The sequence below is a fragment of the Mustela nivalis genome (assembly GCF_964662115.1).
Source record: "Mustela nivalis genome assembly, chromosome: 10".
Classification (NCBI taxonomy): Eukaryota; Metazoa; Chordata; class Mammalia; order Carnivora; family Mustelidae; genus Mustela; species Mustela nivalis.
In genome coordinates, this window is record NC_139029.1 from 56,638,816 (window position 1) to 56,650,990 (window position 12,175).

Here is a 12,175-nt window from a genome sequence, read left to right on the forward strand (position 1 = left end):
CCATTTGGTCAGGTGAGGGTGAAGAAAGTCTTTTCCAACAAATTGACTTCTAACTTGGGACCTTAGGCAATCTGGGAAGGCTGACTACTTGGCAGCTATCAATTAACTGCAGAGTGAAGTGGCCAGTGAAAAAATAGAGAGATGTGAGTTCTGAGTAAAGAGCACAAAGAGTTTCTTGCACTCCATAATTCTACTTCTATATGTGTGTGTGGTGCTCCCCTTGCTAAAGAAGTCACTCATCCAACAGTCATTTCTGCATACAAATGACTATAAAATATTGACATACACTTAGGGGTCAAAATAGAAGGGGAACCCCAAGAAAAATCAGGCTCCTCTGGTTATCTTCCTTAATCTATGGAAGTTGGAATTTTCTAGGGAAAAAGGGGTGCTTTGAGAGGCCATCTAATAATCCTCTAGAAGTATGGAGGGAGTTGAAATACAAACTTCAAATACAATACAAAATGGGAGAGTCAAAATTTGACATGTTACAGTTGTAGACCTCTGAGACTTTAGGCATGAGTGAAATAAATGTGGAACACTGTTGTATTAGAAAAAATATTACACAAATGTGGGGCACCTAGGTGGCTCATTCAGTTAAGCAACTGACTTGGTTTCCTCCCTTCATGATCTCAGGTTCCTGAGATGGAGTCCCAAGTTGGTGTCCATGCTCAGCATGGAGTTTGCTTGAGATTCTTTCCCTCTGACCCTTCCCTGCTCTCTCTCTCTCTCTCTCTCTCTCTCTGTCACTCAAATAAATAATAAAATCTTCAGAAAAAAATACACAAATGTAAGAAGTTTAAGGGAGGACTACCCACCCAACCTCCCTGCAATGCAAGGCCAGAACTAGAAGCTGAGACATGACGCAGAATCCCTCACTACCAATCCGGGAGGATTCATCACCCCCGGGAGGATTCATCACCCCCGGAGGAATCATTGTTACAAATGTGTTCAGCACATATTCCTGAAGGTTATTCCCAGAAAACTGAGCCCATGGAAACTTTCTTAATTGATTTCTTGACCTTTACACCTTTTTCAAAAGAGAAAAGCCAATGAGTCACAATTATGTTACAAGTCTAGACCATCTGAATTTCTTCAAATAGGGTGGCTTAAGAACTGTTTAATTCTTGGCTCTCTCTGTTATACTCAAAATAAAAAAAAAAAAATCTGTGTTCTTTAAGCCATGATTTATATAATTAATCTTCAAGTTATATTGGTTTCTAGATATATCATTTAGATAATCCACCTTCACCATATGTACTCTGTCTAAAACCCTAGTGACTCAGGAGCCTGTTCTTACAAAAAATAACTGGCCATCCAGTCTCCTTTCTAGGTTTCCCATTCCTGTGTATTGAACTATCATTCTTCCCAGCAAGAGAACACGAGAATAACATAAATGGGAAAAATATCTTAAATGTCTAATGGTCTGACCTCCAAACTTTACAGATAAAAAATAAGACATATAAGTTGCCCAGGGCCCACTATTACAGCTAGAATTCCTGTCAAAAACAAAAAAATCAACAACAAAAAAAGCTCAAAGTTAATGATAGCTAGTTCTAATATTCTTTATACTTGCATTTTTTGAATGAAAAAATAGTAGAAAATATTGGCAATCTTACAGGATGCAGTTAAATGGTATAATGGATGTGAAAATATTAACCACAGTGAAGAGGACAGATGCACAAGAAATGTCTTTCAATCAATCACAGAAATTGACCATTCTGACAACTTCAGTTCTCTATTCCTTTTCCTTCTCTGACTCATCTCTTCCCACCGTCTCTACCCTAAAGCCCTAACTGACTTGTAAAAGCAACTCATAACTATTCTCTCTTTTCCATTTTCCAGTCCAAATCTATCTACACACCACAGCCATATCAATCTTTGCAAACCTTCTCCCCTGTTCAGAAACTCAAAATAGAAGTTCTATGGTTGACTGGCAAAAGAATGCTGTCCTCATCCCATGTTCATCTTAACAACCTCAATCTGATCCCATAAACCTTTTCAAAGCATTTTTCCCATGGTTCTAGTGGACACATTCTGTTCTGGTTTGTGGGGAACTCTCACGTGGGGAGCTCTTAGCTGCAAGGTCAAGCACTGCCATCCCACTTCTTCCCTGAAGTCTACACTGCTAAAGTCAGAAGGACATTCCTCCTAGAACCAAAGGCACTAATTACATCGAATCTTGTGTTGTCCTCTAATTTTTTCACTCATAAATGTGGGGATTCTGCTTCTCTGAGCAGATTATAGCTCTTCCACCAGTTTTCAGTAATTCTACCTAATATCCTCTCCACAGTGCTTAAAATGTACTGCAATAAACAAAAAAGTAAAGAATTCTGAATAAACTCCATTCTTATAAAAACAAATTAGAGATGGGGCACCTGGGTGGCTCAGTAGGTTAAAGCCTCTGCCTTCAGCTCAGGTCATGATTCCAGGGTTCAGGGATCGAGCCCCACATCAGGCTCTCTGCTCAGCAGGGAGCCTGCTTCTTCCTCTCTCTCTGGCTGCCTCTCTGCCTACTTGTGATCTCTGTCTGTCAAATAGATAAAAATTTAAAAAAATAATAGAGATTTTTTTCCCTCCACAACGGCCAGTTCACATGTGTAATCATTTTCTCTGAAGCAACATCCTAAATAAGGCAGAAATTTACAGGCAGAGAAAATTAGCAATTCCATAATACTTTTCTGTACTATAAACAATGTTACCTCTGTAAATAATCTACCCTGTAATAATAACACGTGGTATATTTAAGGCAAGTTTCATTTGTCAAAATATATCAGTTATTCCTTAAATTTAAAGAAGTCACATCCACATTGTGAAATATTTTCTTGAATTGAAGCATCCCTATTTACATTTATGGATACTGAGCAGAATTTGGAAGCTCAAGATTAAAGGCAGAAATTTCTATGGCTGCTTTTATCCAGTTCCAAAGTTGTAGTTGAGAAACATTGGTCCTCTGCCCTCCTTTTTCACAATGTTAGTTTTATATTTACTATTTTTTAAAGATTTATGTATATTTATTTGAGGGAGAGAGAGAGAGAGAAGGAGCAGGGGGAGGGGCAGAAGGAGAGGGAGAAGCAGACTCCCCTCTGAGCAGAGAGCCCTACATGGGCCTGATTCCTGGACCCCAGTATCATGACCTGACCTGAAGGTAAACCCTAAGCAGACTGAGCCACACAGGTGCCCCATATATTTACTATTTTTAAGAGAGTGACCGTGTTAGCCATATTCCACCTGTTTGGGGAGGGTCAGGTTTACACAAGCTCACTATTACACAAACACCAGAGGAACAACACAAGATGTACTCATGACTTTTGGTGAACAACACCCTGAGGTGATTCCTGTTTCTGGAAACTTGGCTATCATGTTTAATACCTGGACTATTTGGTGAATTTGATTCATAAAAAATAAAATAATAATAAAAAGTCAAATAAATTGCATTGCTGAGTCAACTAGTTGTTTCCAACAGGATTTGATGCCACATAGAAACATAAAGTGACCACAAATTGTAGATCATTTATCATAACGACATCATTTCCCACTGTATTCTCAATTTCACATCTCACATTTTGTGAAGTTTCTGGAAAAAAGAAAAGTAAAAAAGTTTTGTTTCCACCATAGATAAACCTCTAAGTATTTATGTGGCAGAAACTTACTGCAGGTTGGATGTTTTTTTATAACGGTATCTATTCTTTGCTAAGTTTTCCAGCAGTAACATTGAATATTACTATAGTTGTGATAGTCTTAAAAATAAGATATACTCAGGACCCATTTAAGTTAAACGTGAATAATTAGATTAGTATCATGCACACAACTCAACAAAAACTAATAAGGAATCTATATTTTTCTACAGTTATAAAACAGATGTAAAAAAAGATCTTTCACTTCAACATTAACACACATTAAAAATTTAATTCACTAAGTTCGTGTTTTTATTCCTACAATTCCCTAACCTACTAAGAAAGCAGTTTTCCCAGTTTCTTCTCTTTGCAATAACTTTTTACTGCAGATCTTTCTGACAATATTGGAAGGTTTAACTTCAATGGTGCACAAAACAGAAGACAGAACCATCTCCTTTGGTTTAAAAAATACCTACTTTGGAAACCATGAATTTCTCCTCTTTGATATGATTACATGTTAAATTTATTTCATTTTAAGTTTAATGTATTTATAAGAAATGAATCAACAGAGTCTCTGATACAAAGTTGTAAGCCCGTTAATATCTTTTGAATGCGTTAATTAAATAGGAGTAGTTCCTGGTGATTCACAGACCTGTATCCCTGGGGATAAAAATATATGTTTATAAAAAATAAAAAATTAATTAAAATAAATAAATAAATAGGAGTAGTTCCAAATATGTTTTTCTGAAGAGAGTGAGTTTTACTATCCTAGCTTACAACTTTCAAAATTGATCTAAATTCTTAGAGTTATCATGCTTGTGACATTAGAATCAAAATTATGAAATAAAAACACACTACATAGTCTCTCTTCGTCAGCTTAGCTGTATAGATAAGCATTTTATTTGTGTAATTTAATTGCATTTCTTTTAAGATATAAAGTGTGTGATAAGAGCAAACTCAGTCTCAAATGACAGCTGTGAAAAACTCAGATACTCCGTCTTTAAAGTTATGTTAATTACCACATTCATAAAGTGTTTGTTTTTTAGAACTCTTTCTCCCTTCTGTTTGGGCCCCGACGTACCCCCAACCATAGAAGTAAATATGCCTAAAATTGGTGCTGGTCTTGATAAGCCATGGTGATGACATCAGCCTGAGTTCCAGCTCCTGGAACGCAGAACTATGACCACACAGTGACTTGTGAGCAGCTAGGTCCCGACACAGCTCTCCTTGTCACCACGTGTCACTGATTTGGAGCCAAGACTTGTACTCTAAATATACTGCACCAGTTAAACACAGGTATTCTGGCATATCTGCTTGGTCAAATGCAAGGGAGAGAGAGAGGGAAGAGGAACTAAGGTTTTGTTTTTAAATATGAGGAATTTAAAACTAAATGTGGTACAAAGCAATGTCAATATACTTAATACCACTCAATCACCCGCTTAAAAATGGTAAATTTCATGTTATGTATATTTCATCACCAGAAAGAAAAACTATTTGAGAGTGGTTCTGAAAACTGTGTCCATGGATTTCAGAAGTTTTTCACAACTGTCTAGTAACTTTCCAGGTCCAATATTTAATCCACTATAATTCTGCCACATTTACCAGGTCACTCTTTCTGCCATACCTCCTTAGTAAGCCAGGCTGCTTGGAACCTAAACAAATCCATTCATCAGGTGTTTCTAAACTATATTCACCCACAGAAATCTCCAGCTGAAAGTACCACAGAGGAAAATCTGGAAAGTACCAGGTAAAGCTGGGTGTAACACAAGGAGCAAGTGTAAACATCACTTGCTCCCAGGCTGTGAACCTCTATGAGGAGCTAGGAAGTGCAGAAACCCCCAGGATCCTATCTCAGGACTGGCTCTGCCACAGCCCTGCATGTTTGGCACAAGGGCATGCAAAGGATGGTCAGAGTTTCCAGGCTTTAGGGTTCCACCAACGGAATGTGGGTTCAAACAATTCCTAGAGGATACAAGCACCATTCAAAAGGTCTGAGGCAGGCTGCAACAGCAGCAAGACCTATCTTCACTCTCTTGTTTCCAGTCAAGAGTGAGCCTGCAAGAAAGGTTAGCTCGGTTCTGCTGGGCAAGCGCACACTGCTGCCTCAGGAGCTGCAGGACGTCTGTGCCTGCCTGCTCTCCCAGGTAGCTTACGTCCAGAGACTGAAAATCGCCTCAGCTTGCAAAAGATATTTGAAATTAGGAGAAAACGCACAACACCAGGCTATAGTTGTTACAGCCATTCTGCTCCCACTGCACCCGTTAGAAACTTGTATCTGTGCACACGCACTGAAATGACAGCTGGGCATCCTCCTACTTTCTCTGGTTAGAATGTAAGCAGCCCTGTGGTCTCCAGTTGTGCGTAAACAAAACCTAGAAGGATGTCTGGCACTTGAAAGGTGCTCAGCAAATAAATGAGGAGCTCAACTCCGAAGCCACAATCAAGATAGGGGGACAGAGGCCTCTCCAATCCTCTGTGGTTGCAAACACACCTATGCAGGTGCTGCCACATCCAGAGGCTTCCTTGGCCCGCCACCACGCGCGCCCGCCCCGACCTCCGCACTCGCTGGAACTACGTACCAGCAACGGCGACCAGCAGACTGACAGCACGCACATGATCCCCATGAGCTGGATGGCCGTCTCGGTGGTGATCCGGCCCCACTGGGCGCCGGACTGCGACGCCGTGGCCTTGGCCCGGCAGCGGGACACCAGGGCCTTAATGGTGGCCAGGTTACAGGCGAAGGTGACGGCCAGCGCCGAGAGCCCCAGGAAGGCAAAGGTGGAGGCGAAGAAGAGGTTGCCCCAGTTGTGCGAAGCGCTAGTCCCATTGCCTCCTTCCCCGGTGCTAATGAAGCACCATGTCCCGGGCCACTGGATGGTGTACTGGCCTACGCCCAGCACCGGCAGCAGGGCGAAGGCGAGCACCGCCAGCCACACGCCGAGCAGCACCGCGCGGGTGGCGCGCGTCTTCATGTGGCTCGCGTACCAGTGCGGCGCCCGGATGGCCAGCGCCCGCTCGACGGCCATGGCGCTGGCGATGAAGAGCGAGGAGAGCCCAAAGACGGTCATGGTCAGACCGAAGAAGGTGCAGAGCCTCCCCGACGGGTCGAGATGCTCCCAGCGCTGCTTGGACAGGTACACGACGATGACCACCGGGCTGGTGAGCAGTTGCCCGACCAGGTCTGTGAGCGCCAGCCAGCCGATGCACAGCAGGAACGACTTCTTGCGCTTGCTCTCCCGCCGCCGGTAGCTCCGCGACACGAGCAGCATGGCCAGCGCGTTGCCCACGAAGCCGGTGATCAACATGGTGATCGGGAAGGCTACCGACACCGAGCCGCAGTCCTCGCGGGGGTCCCGGGAACCCGTGAGGTTGCCCCGCGCCGCGGCGGAGAGCTCGGGCGACCACATGCCCGGGTAAGAGTGGTTGAGGCGGGTGCAGAAAGGGGCGCTCCCGTCGCCCCGGGTCTCCTTCATGTTGGCTTCGAGGTCAGGAGGGGACGGTGCCCGGAGAGCAGCAGCGGGAGCTGGCGGGCGGGGCGCGGGCGGCGGCGAAGGTCGGTGTCCACCCGGACTGGGGCTAGGGCTGGGCTGCCCTCCATGATGCGGGGCGTAGCCTCCGCCTCACTTCTTTCCTCTGGCGGCGGCGCCGCGCCGTCGGCTCCGGGAAGCCTGTAGCTCCGAGACGCGCGAGGTGCGGGCTCCTTCTATAAGGCCGCGGAGGGCGGGGCGCCCGGGGGTGTGGGCATCAGTGCGCTGGGAGGAGGATGGAGAAGCAACCGTGCGCGTCTCTCGGCTGCTGCATGACCGCTGTCCTGGCCGCCTGGGCTGGAAACTCCCAGGAGGACTCCTTGCTCCCACTCCTGGCCGGACGGTTCGCCTAGCCAGTCCTCTCTTCCCTGCGCGGCGCCTCCTCCTCTTCTTTGCCAGAGGAGCGCCCGTGGGCGGCCGGGACTAAAATGTCTCCCAGCGCTTCCAGACCCTGGGCAACCTGCCAAGGCCGACCTGAGCGCCCGCCCCCCTCCTCACCCATCCACCGACTCGAACGTAGGGACTCGATCCTCGTCCTGAAGCTCTTTTGTAACCCTGGCAAGTGTAAATCACCTGTCCCTAAGCGATCCAGGCAGACCACACTCTGCGTAGCTGAACGTGAACTTTTCTCCCTTTATGTCCTCTGGGGCTCCAGAAGGATCGCGAGCCGACCATGCTGCTCTGTTGCCAGAGGGCGCTTTGAAAGTACAAAACTAATAGCGCCTTGAGAGAAGGGATTCCTAAAGAGAAACAAAATCGGACGCTGGAATCCAAAGATGAAACCTCAACCACCGCTCTCCACTTAAAAATCTCCCCCCCCCCCCGTTAAAAAAGTTAGACAGGGCTAAAGTGCTTAGAGGCAGGTAGCACCCACTTGGTGGTCTGAGATCGTGAAATCAACTGCCGCCTGCCTATAGGAGCTGGAGCGACTGGGTGCGGAGAGAAGCAAGCTCTTCCCAGAGCCTTCAACCATTCTCCAATCCTTGCCCATTCTCATACAGTTAGGACTAGAAGCTGTAGTTAGATGTTAGGAAGGTCTTCACATTGAGTGAAAATGGGCATAATTGTCTAGTAACATCTTTTGTTAAACCAATATTTAGTGTGTTTTCACAGTCTCCTGTTCTTTCAGAGATCTTCCAAGGTCCTGTTGCTATTATTACTCCCCTTTGACGATGAGGTACTCAGGCTCCATGAAAGTTGAGGGATATGCCCAAGGTCTTCCAGCAATTCTCCAGCTTCTGTCTTTACAGTGCCGTTTGTGTGGATACCGTAACCACTCTTAGCAGAGGAAAATCAATAGTAACATTGTTCCCACATTTTGGAAGGGTCTAGTTTTTCTGACTCTGCCCATTGTCCAGGAAATGAAAAGATTTAAAAATATTTATAAATTTCATTTTTCTTCATATTTAAGAAATTAAACCTGATCATATAGCTGTGTGAATACCATTAACTCAGACTTCAGACTGACTTCTGTAGCAAGCCGGGTTAGCTCCTTTGCTTTTCCTAGCTTAGTTGGTATCTTTTTTGGCTGTAAATGAATGGTAGGTGATGGGAATGGAGTATGTTCTCACATTCTTTCTTTCTGTGGTGTTGTATTGATTCTGTTTTGAGAGCTTGAAAACTATCATTATGGGATTTATATAGTTTTTGATTTTTTAAAAGATTTCATTTATTTTTGAGAAAGCACATACAAGGTGCGGAGGAGCGGAGGGAGAAGCAGAAGCAGGCTCCTTGCTGAATAAGAAGCTGGACTCAATTCCAGGACTCTGGGATCATGACCAGAGCTGAAGGCAGCTGCTCAACTAGCTAAGCCACCCAGGCATCCGGATTTATATACTTTTTAAAGGAGAAAAACAAAAATGTAATTTAAACTTCATGTTGACAGCACACATTAATGAAATGATAGTATTATTTTGTGTTTTGATATCATTTAAATTTTTTTTAATTTTTCTTAAAGATTATTTATTTAGTTGTCAGAGAGAGAGAGCGCGCGCACACAAGTAGGGGGGAGAGGCAGTTTGAGGGAGAAGCAGGCTCCCTGCTGAGCAAGGAGCCTGGTGAATAAGGCTCCAGACTTGATCCCAGGACTTCTGGGATTATGACTCGAGCTGAAGGCAGATGCTTAACCAATTGAGCCATCCAGGCGTCCCATGAGTTTTCTCTTTTAAAATGTCATGTTTCTAATGAGAACAACAGCTAGGAAGGAATACTAAAGTGGTTTACTTTTTAAATCTTTCCCAAACTTTTATTAATTCAAAATAATCTGAAACCCATAATTGTGAAAGATTTTTCCCTAAAATGTCATTTTAAAAATAAGATCATAGTTGTTGTTATTATTAGATATATACTTTATCTTAAGCATATGGATGAAAGTACATATCAAATTTTTTTAGCAGTCTCTAGTATAATTATATATTTAAAGACTTAAGACTTTTTCATGATTTAAACAGCGAAAAAAGCAAAGTTGATGTTTTTCAGTTACATCAAAAATTTTTCTCTGGGGTGCCTGGGTGGCTCAGTGGGTTAAAGCCTCTGCCTTGGGCTCAGGTCATGGTCCCAGGGTTCTAAGATCGAGCCCCGTATCTATTGGGCTCTCTGCTCAGCGGGGAGCCTGCTTCCGCCTCTCTCTCTGCCTGCTTCTATGCCTACTTGTGATCTCTGTCAAATAATAAAATCTTAAATAAAAAATTATTCTCATCTTTATGAACATTTGACTTACTTGAATTTTACTTTCCCCCTTGCAGTGCATGTTGCAGCTAACTGGACTTTATAAGAGTAACAAGCATCTCGTAGAGATTATGCTGAGTGAAATAAGTCAAACAGAGAGAGTCAATTATCATATGGTTTCACTTATTTGTGGAGCATAACAAATAGCATGGAGGACATGGGGAGTTAGAGAGGAGAAGGGAGTTGGGGGAAATTGGAAGGGGAGGTGAACCATGAGAGACTATGGACTCTGAAAAACAATCTGAGGGTTTTGAAGGGGCGGGGAGTGGGAGGTTGGGGTACCAGGTGGTGGCTATTATAGAGGACACGGATTGCATGGAGCACTGGGTGTGGTGCAAAAATAATGAATACTGTTATCCTGAAAATAAATAAAAAATAAATTTTAAAAAAGCTAACTGGACTTTATAAGAGTAACAAGCATTGCGTAGTATGGAAGAATTAATGTTAGACTCTTCACTCATCTCTATACAAAAGCTCTAAATGTGTTGCATTTCAGATCTTTTGCATAACACTTTCCTTTCAGCAGTTTGCTTCATCTTACTCTAAGTTGTCTGCTTTGTAGTTATTTACCTTATAGTGATTTAGGGGATCTGAGGAGTCACAGAATAAGATACTGCCAGTTAGACTCTGGTTGGCACCTTTTGGTGTCTAAGCAGTCTGAATTGTGTTGGTCTGAAACACTAGCACCCTCTAGTGACCAACCTAATAACATCCTGTGCACCATAAAAAGAATTTCTAAATGAGAGTTATGTGCTTTACTTAAGGAACCTCTGATATCTTTCTTAGAGATCTACTCACTAATACACAACTATGGTCATTTTGTTTTCCTTTGAGTGCACGAACTGTCGTGTCTGCTTGATCAATACACCAGTGGAGTATTAAACTTAGGTCAGATCATTGAAAGACCACATTTTCAATTTTTTTTTTAAATATAAGTATATGTTCACACATTATCTAGTTTTAAATTAAATCCCTATCTAGAAATGATTTTAATCTATAGATTCATTTCCCCCATATCTTATTTTTAATTCACAGCATTTATCAATATTTAGCTAGTATTGATGAATTTATTTTGCTACTTCTCCTGAACTTGTATTAAGAAATTCTAAAATAGACATGGTTACAAAAACAAGATTAATGAACAGGACCTTGATTACCTCATTATGGTTGGAAAATATCTGCAATTCTTACTTCATAGATCCAACTCCATAGATCCAGCTAATTTCAGCATTGTTTTTTATTTTTTATTTTTTTTTAAGATTTTATTTATTTATTTAACACAGAGAGAGAGAGAGAGAGAGAGAGAGAGAGAGAGGGGGCACAAGCAGGGGGAGTGGGAGTGGGAGAAGCAGGCTTCCTGCTGAGCAGGGAGCCAGATATGGGGCTCAATCCCACGACACTGGGATCACGACCCGAGCCAAAGGTAGACACTGAACGACAGAGCCACGCAGGCACCCCTTCAGCATATTTCTTTAGTCACTCATTTATTCATTCATTCAAAAAATATTTACTGAGCACCTATTCCATGTCAAGCACTGTGCTCGTTGTTAAGGATATAAAGGAAATACACAGAAGTCTACATTCATGGAGTTTATGTTTAGGACAAAATACTTGATTTTTAAAATCTGAAATAACAGGAGAAAGGAGTGCTAATTTCAGTGGCTTTTGTGATTTGCCATGGAGGTAAACTCTTATTTAAAATCCAATTTCATATGTACAGTTTTCATGAAAAACTGAAAAATATGTACCATTTTCATGATCAAATGAGATTTATCTCAGGAACCCAAAGTAGATTTAAACACTCAAATAGGGGCCCTTGAGTGGCTGTCATCAAGCAGCTGCCTGCAGCTCAGGTCATGTTCCCAGTGTCCTGGGATTGAGCCCTGCATCAGGCTCCCTGCTCAGTGGGAGGCCTGCTTCTTCCTCTCCCACTCTCCCTATTTGTGTTCCCTCTCCGGCTGTATGTCTCTCTGTCAAATAAATAACATCTTTAAAAAATAATAAAAATAAAAAGAAACATTCAAACATCAACCAATATAATTGCCATCTTAACAAAATAAATGCTTGAAGTCTTTTGCTATATCAAACATCTGGGAACACTGAGTCCCTTTGTATTGACTGCATTTACTGCAAACCCTTCTTCCTGTTTTTGTTTTTACATTCCTAGTAGTCTTTAGTTGAAAACTGCACATTGTAGTTAATATACTGTAGTGACTGCAGACGCTATTGTTTTCTTATGAGGATTACTGATTTGGTCTGGGGCTGGGGTGCGGGGTGGAGAGGACAGATGGTGCAGTCATCCATCAG

At 42.7% G+C, this 12,175-nt stretch overlaps 1 protein-coding gene across 3 annotated transcripts in view; it reads right to left on the reverse strand.

Moving 5' to 3' along the window:
• The window catches only part of PTGER3 (prostaglandin E receptor 3), a 194,759-nt gene extending 186,767 nt beyond the window's left edge, over nucleotides 1-7,992 (reverse strand). For 2 of the 3 annotated variants that reach the window (XM_082686146.1, XM_082686145.1), the window contains exon 1: nucleotides 6,194-7,987. In XM_082686146.1, coding sequence (XP_082542272.1) covers nucleotides 6,194-7,087 — 894 coding nt within the window. In that variant the 5' untranslated portion in view covers nucleotides 7,088-7,987. Of the gene's footprint in view, nucleotides 1-6,193 lie in introns of all 3 variants that reach the window. The other variant, XM_082686144.1, reaches the window with a different exon arrangement.
• Between the last annotated feature and the right edge of the window lie 4,183 nt (nucleotides 7,993-12,175).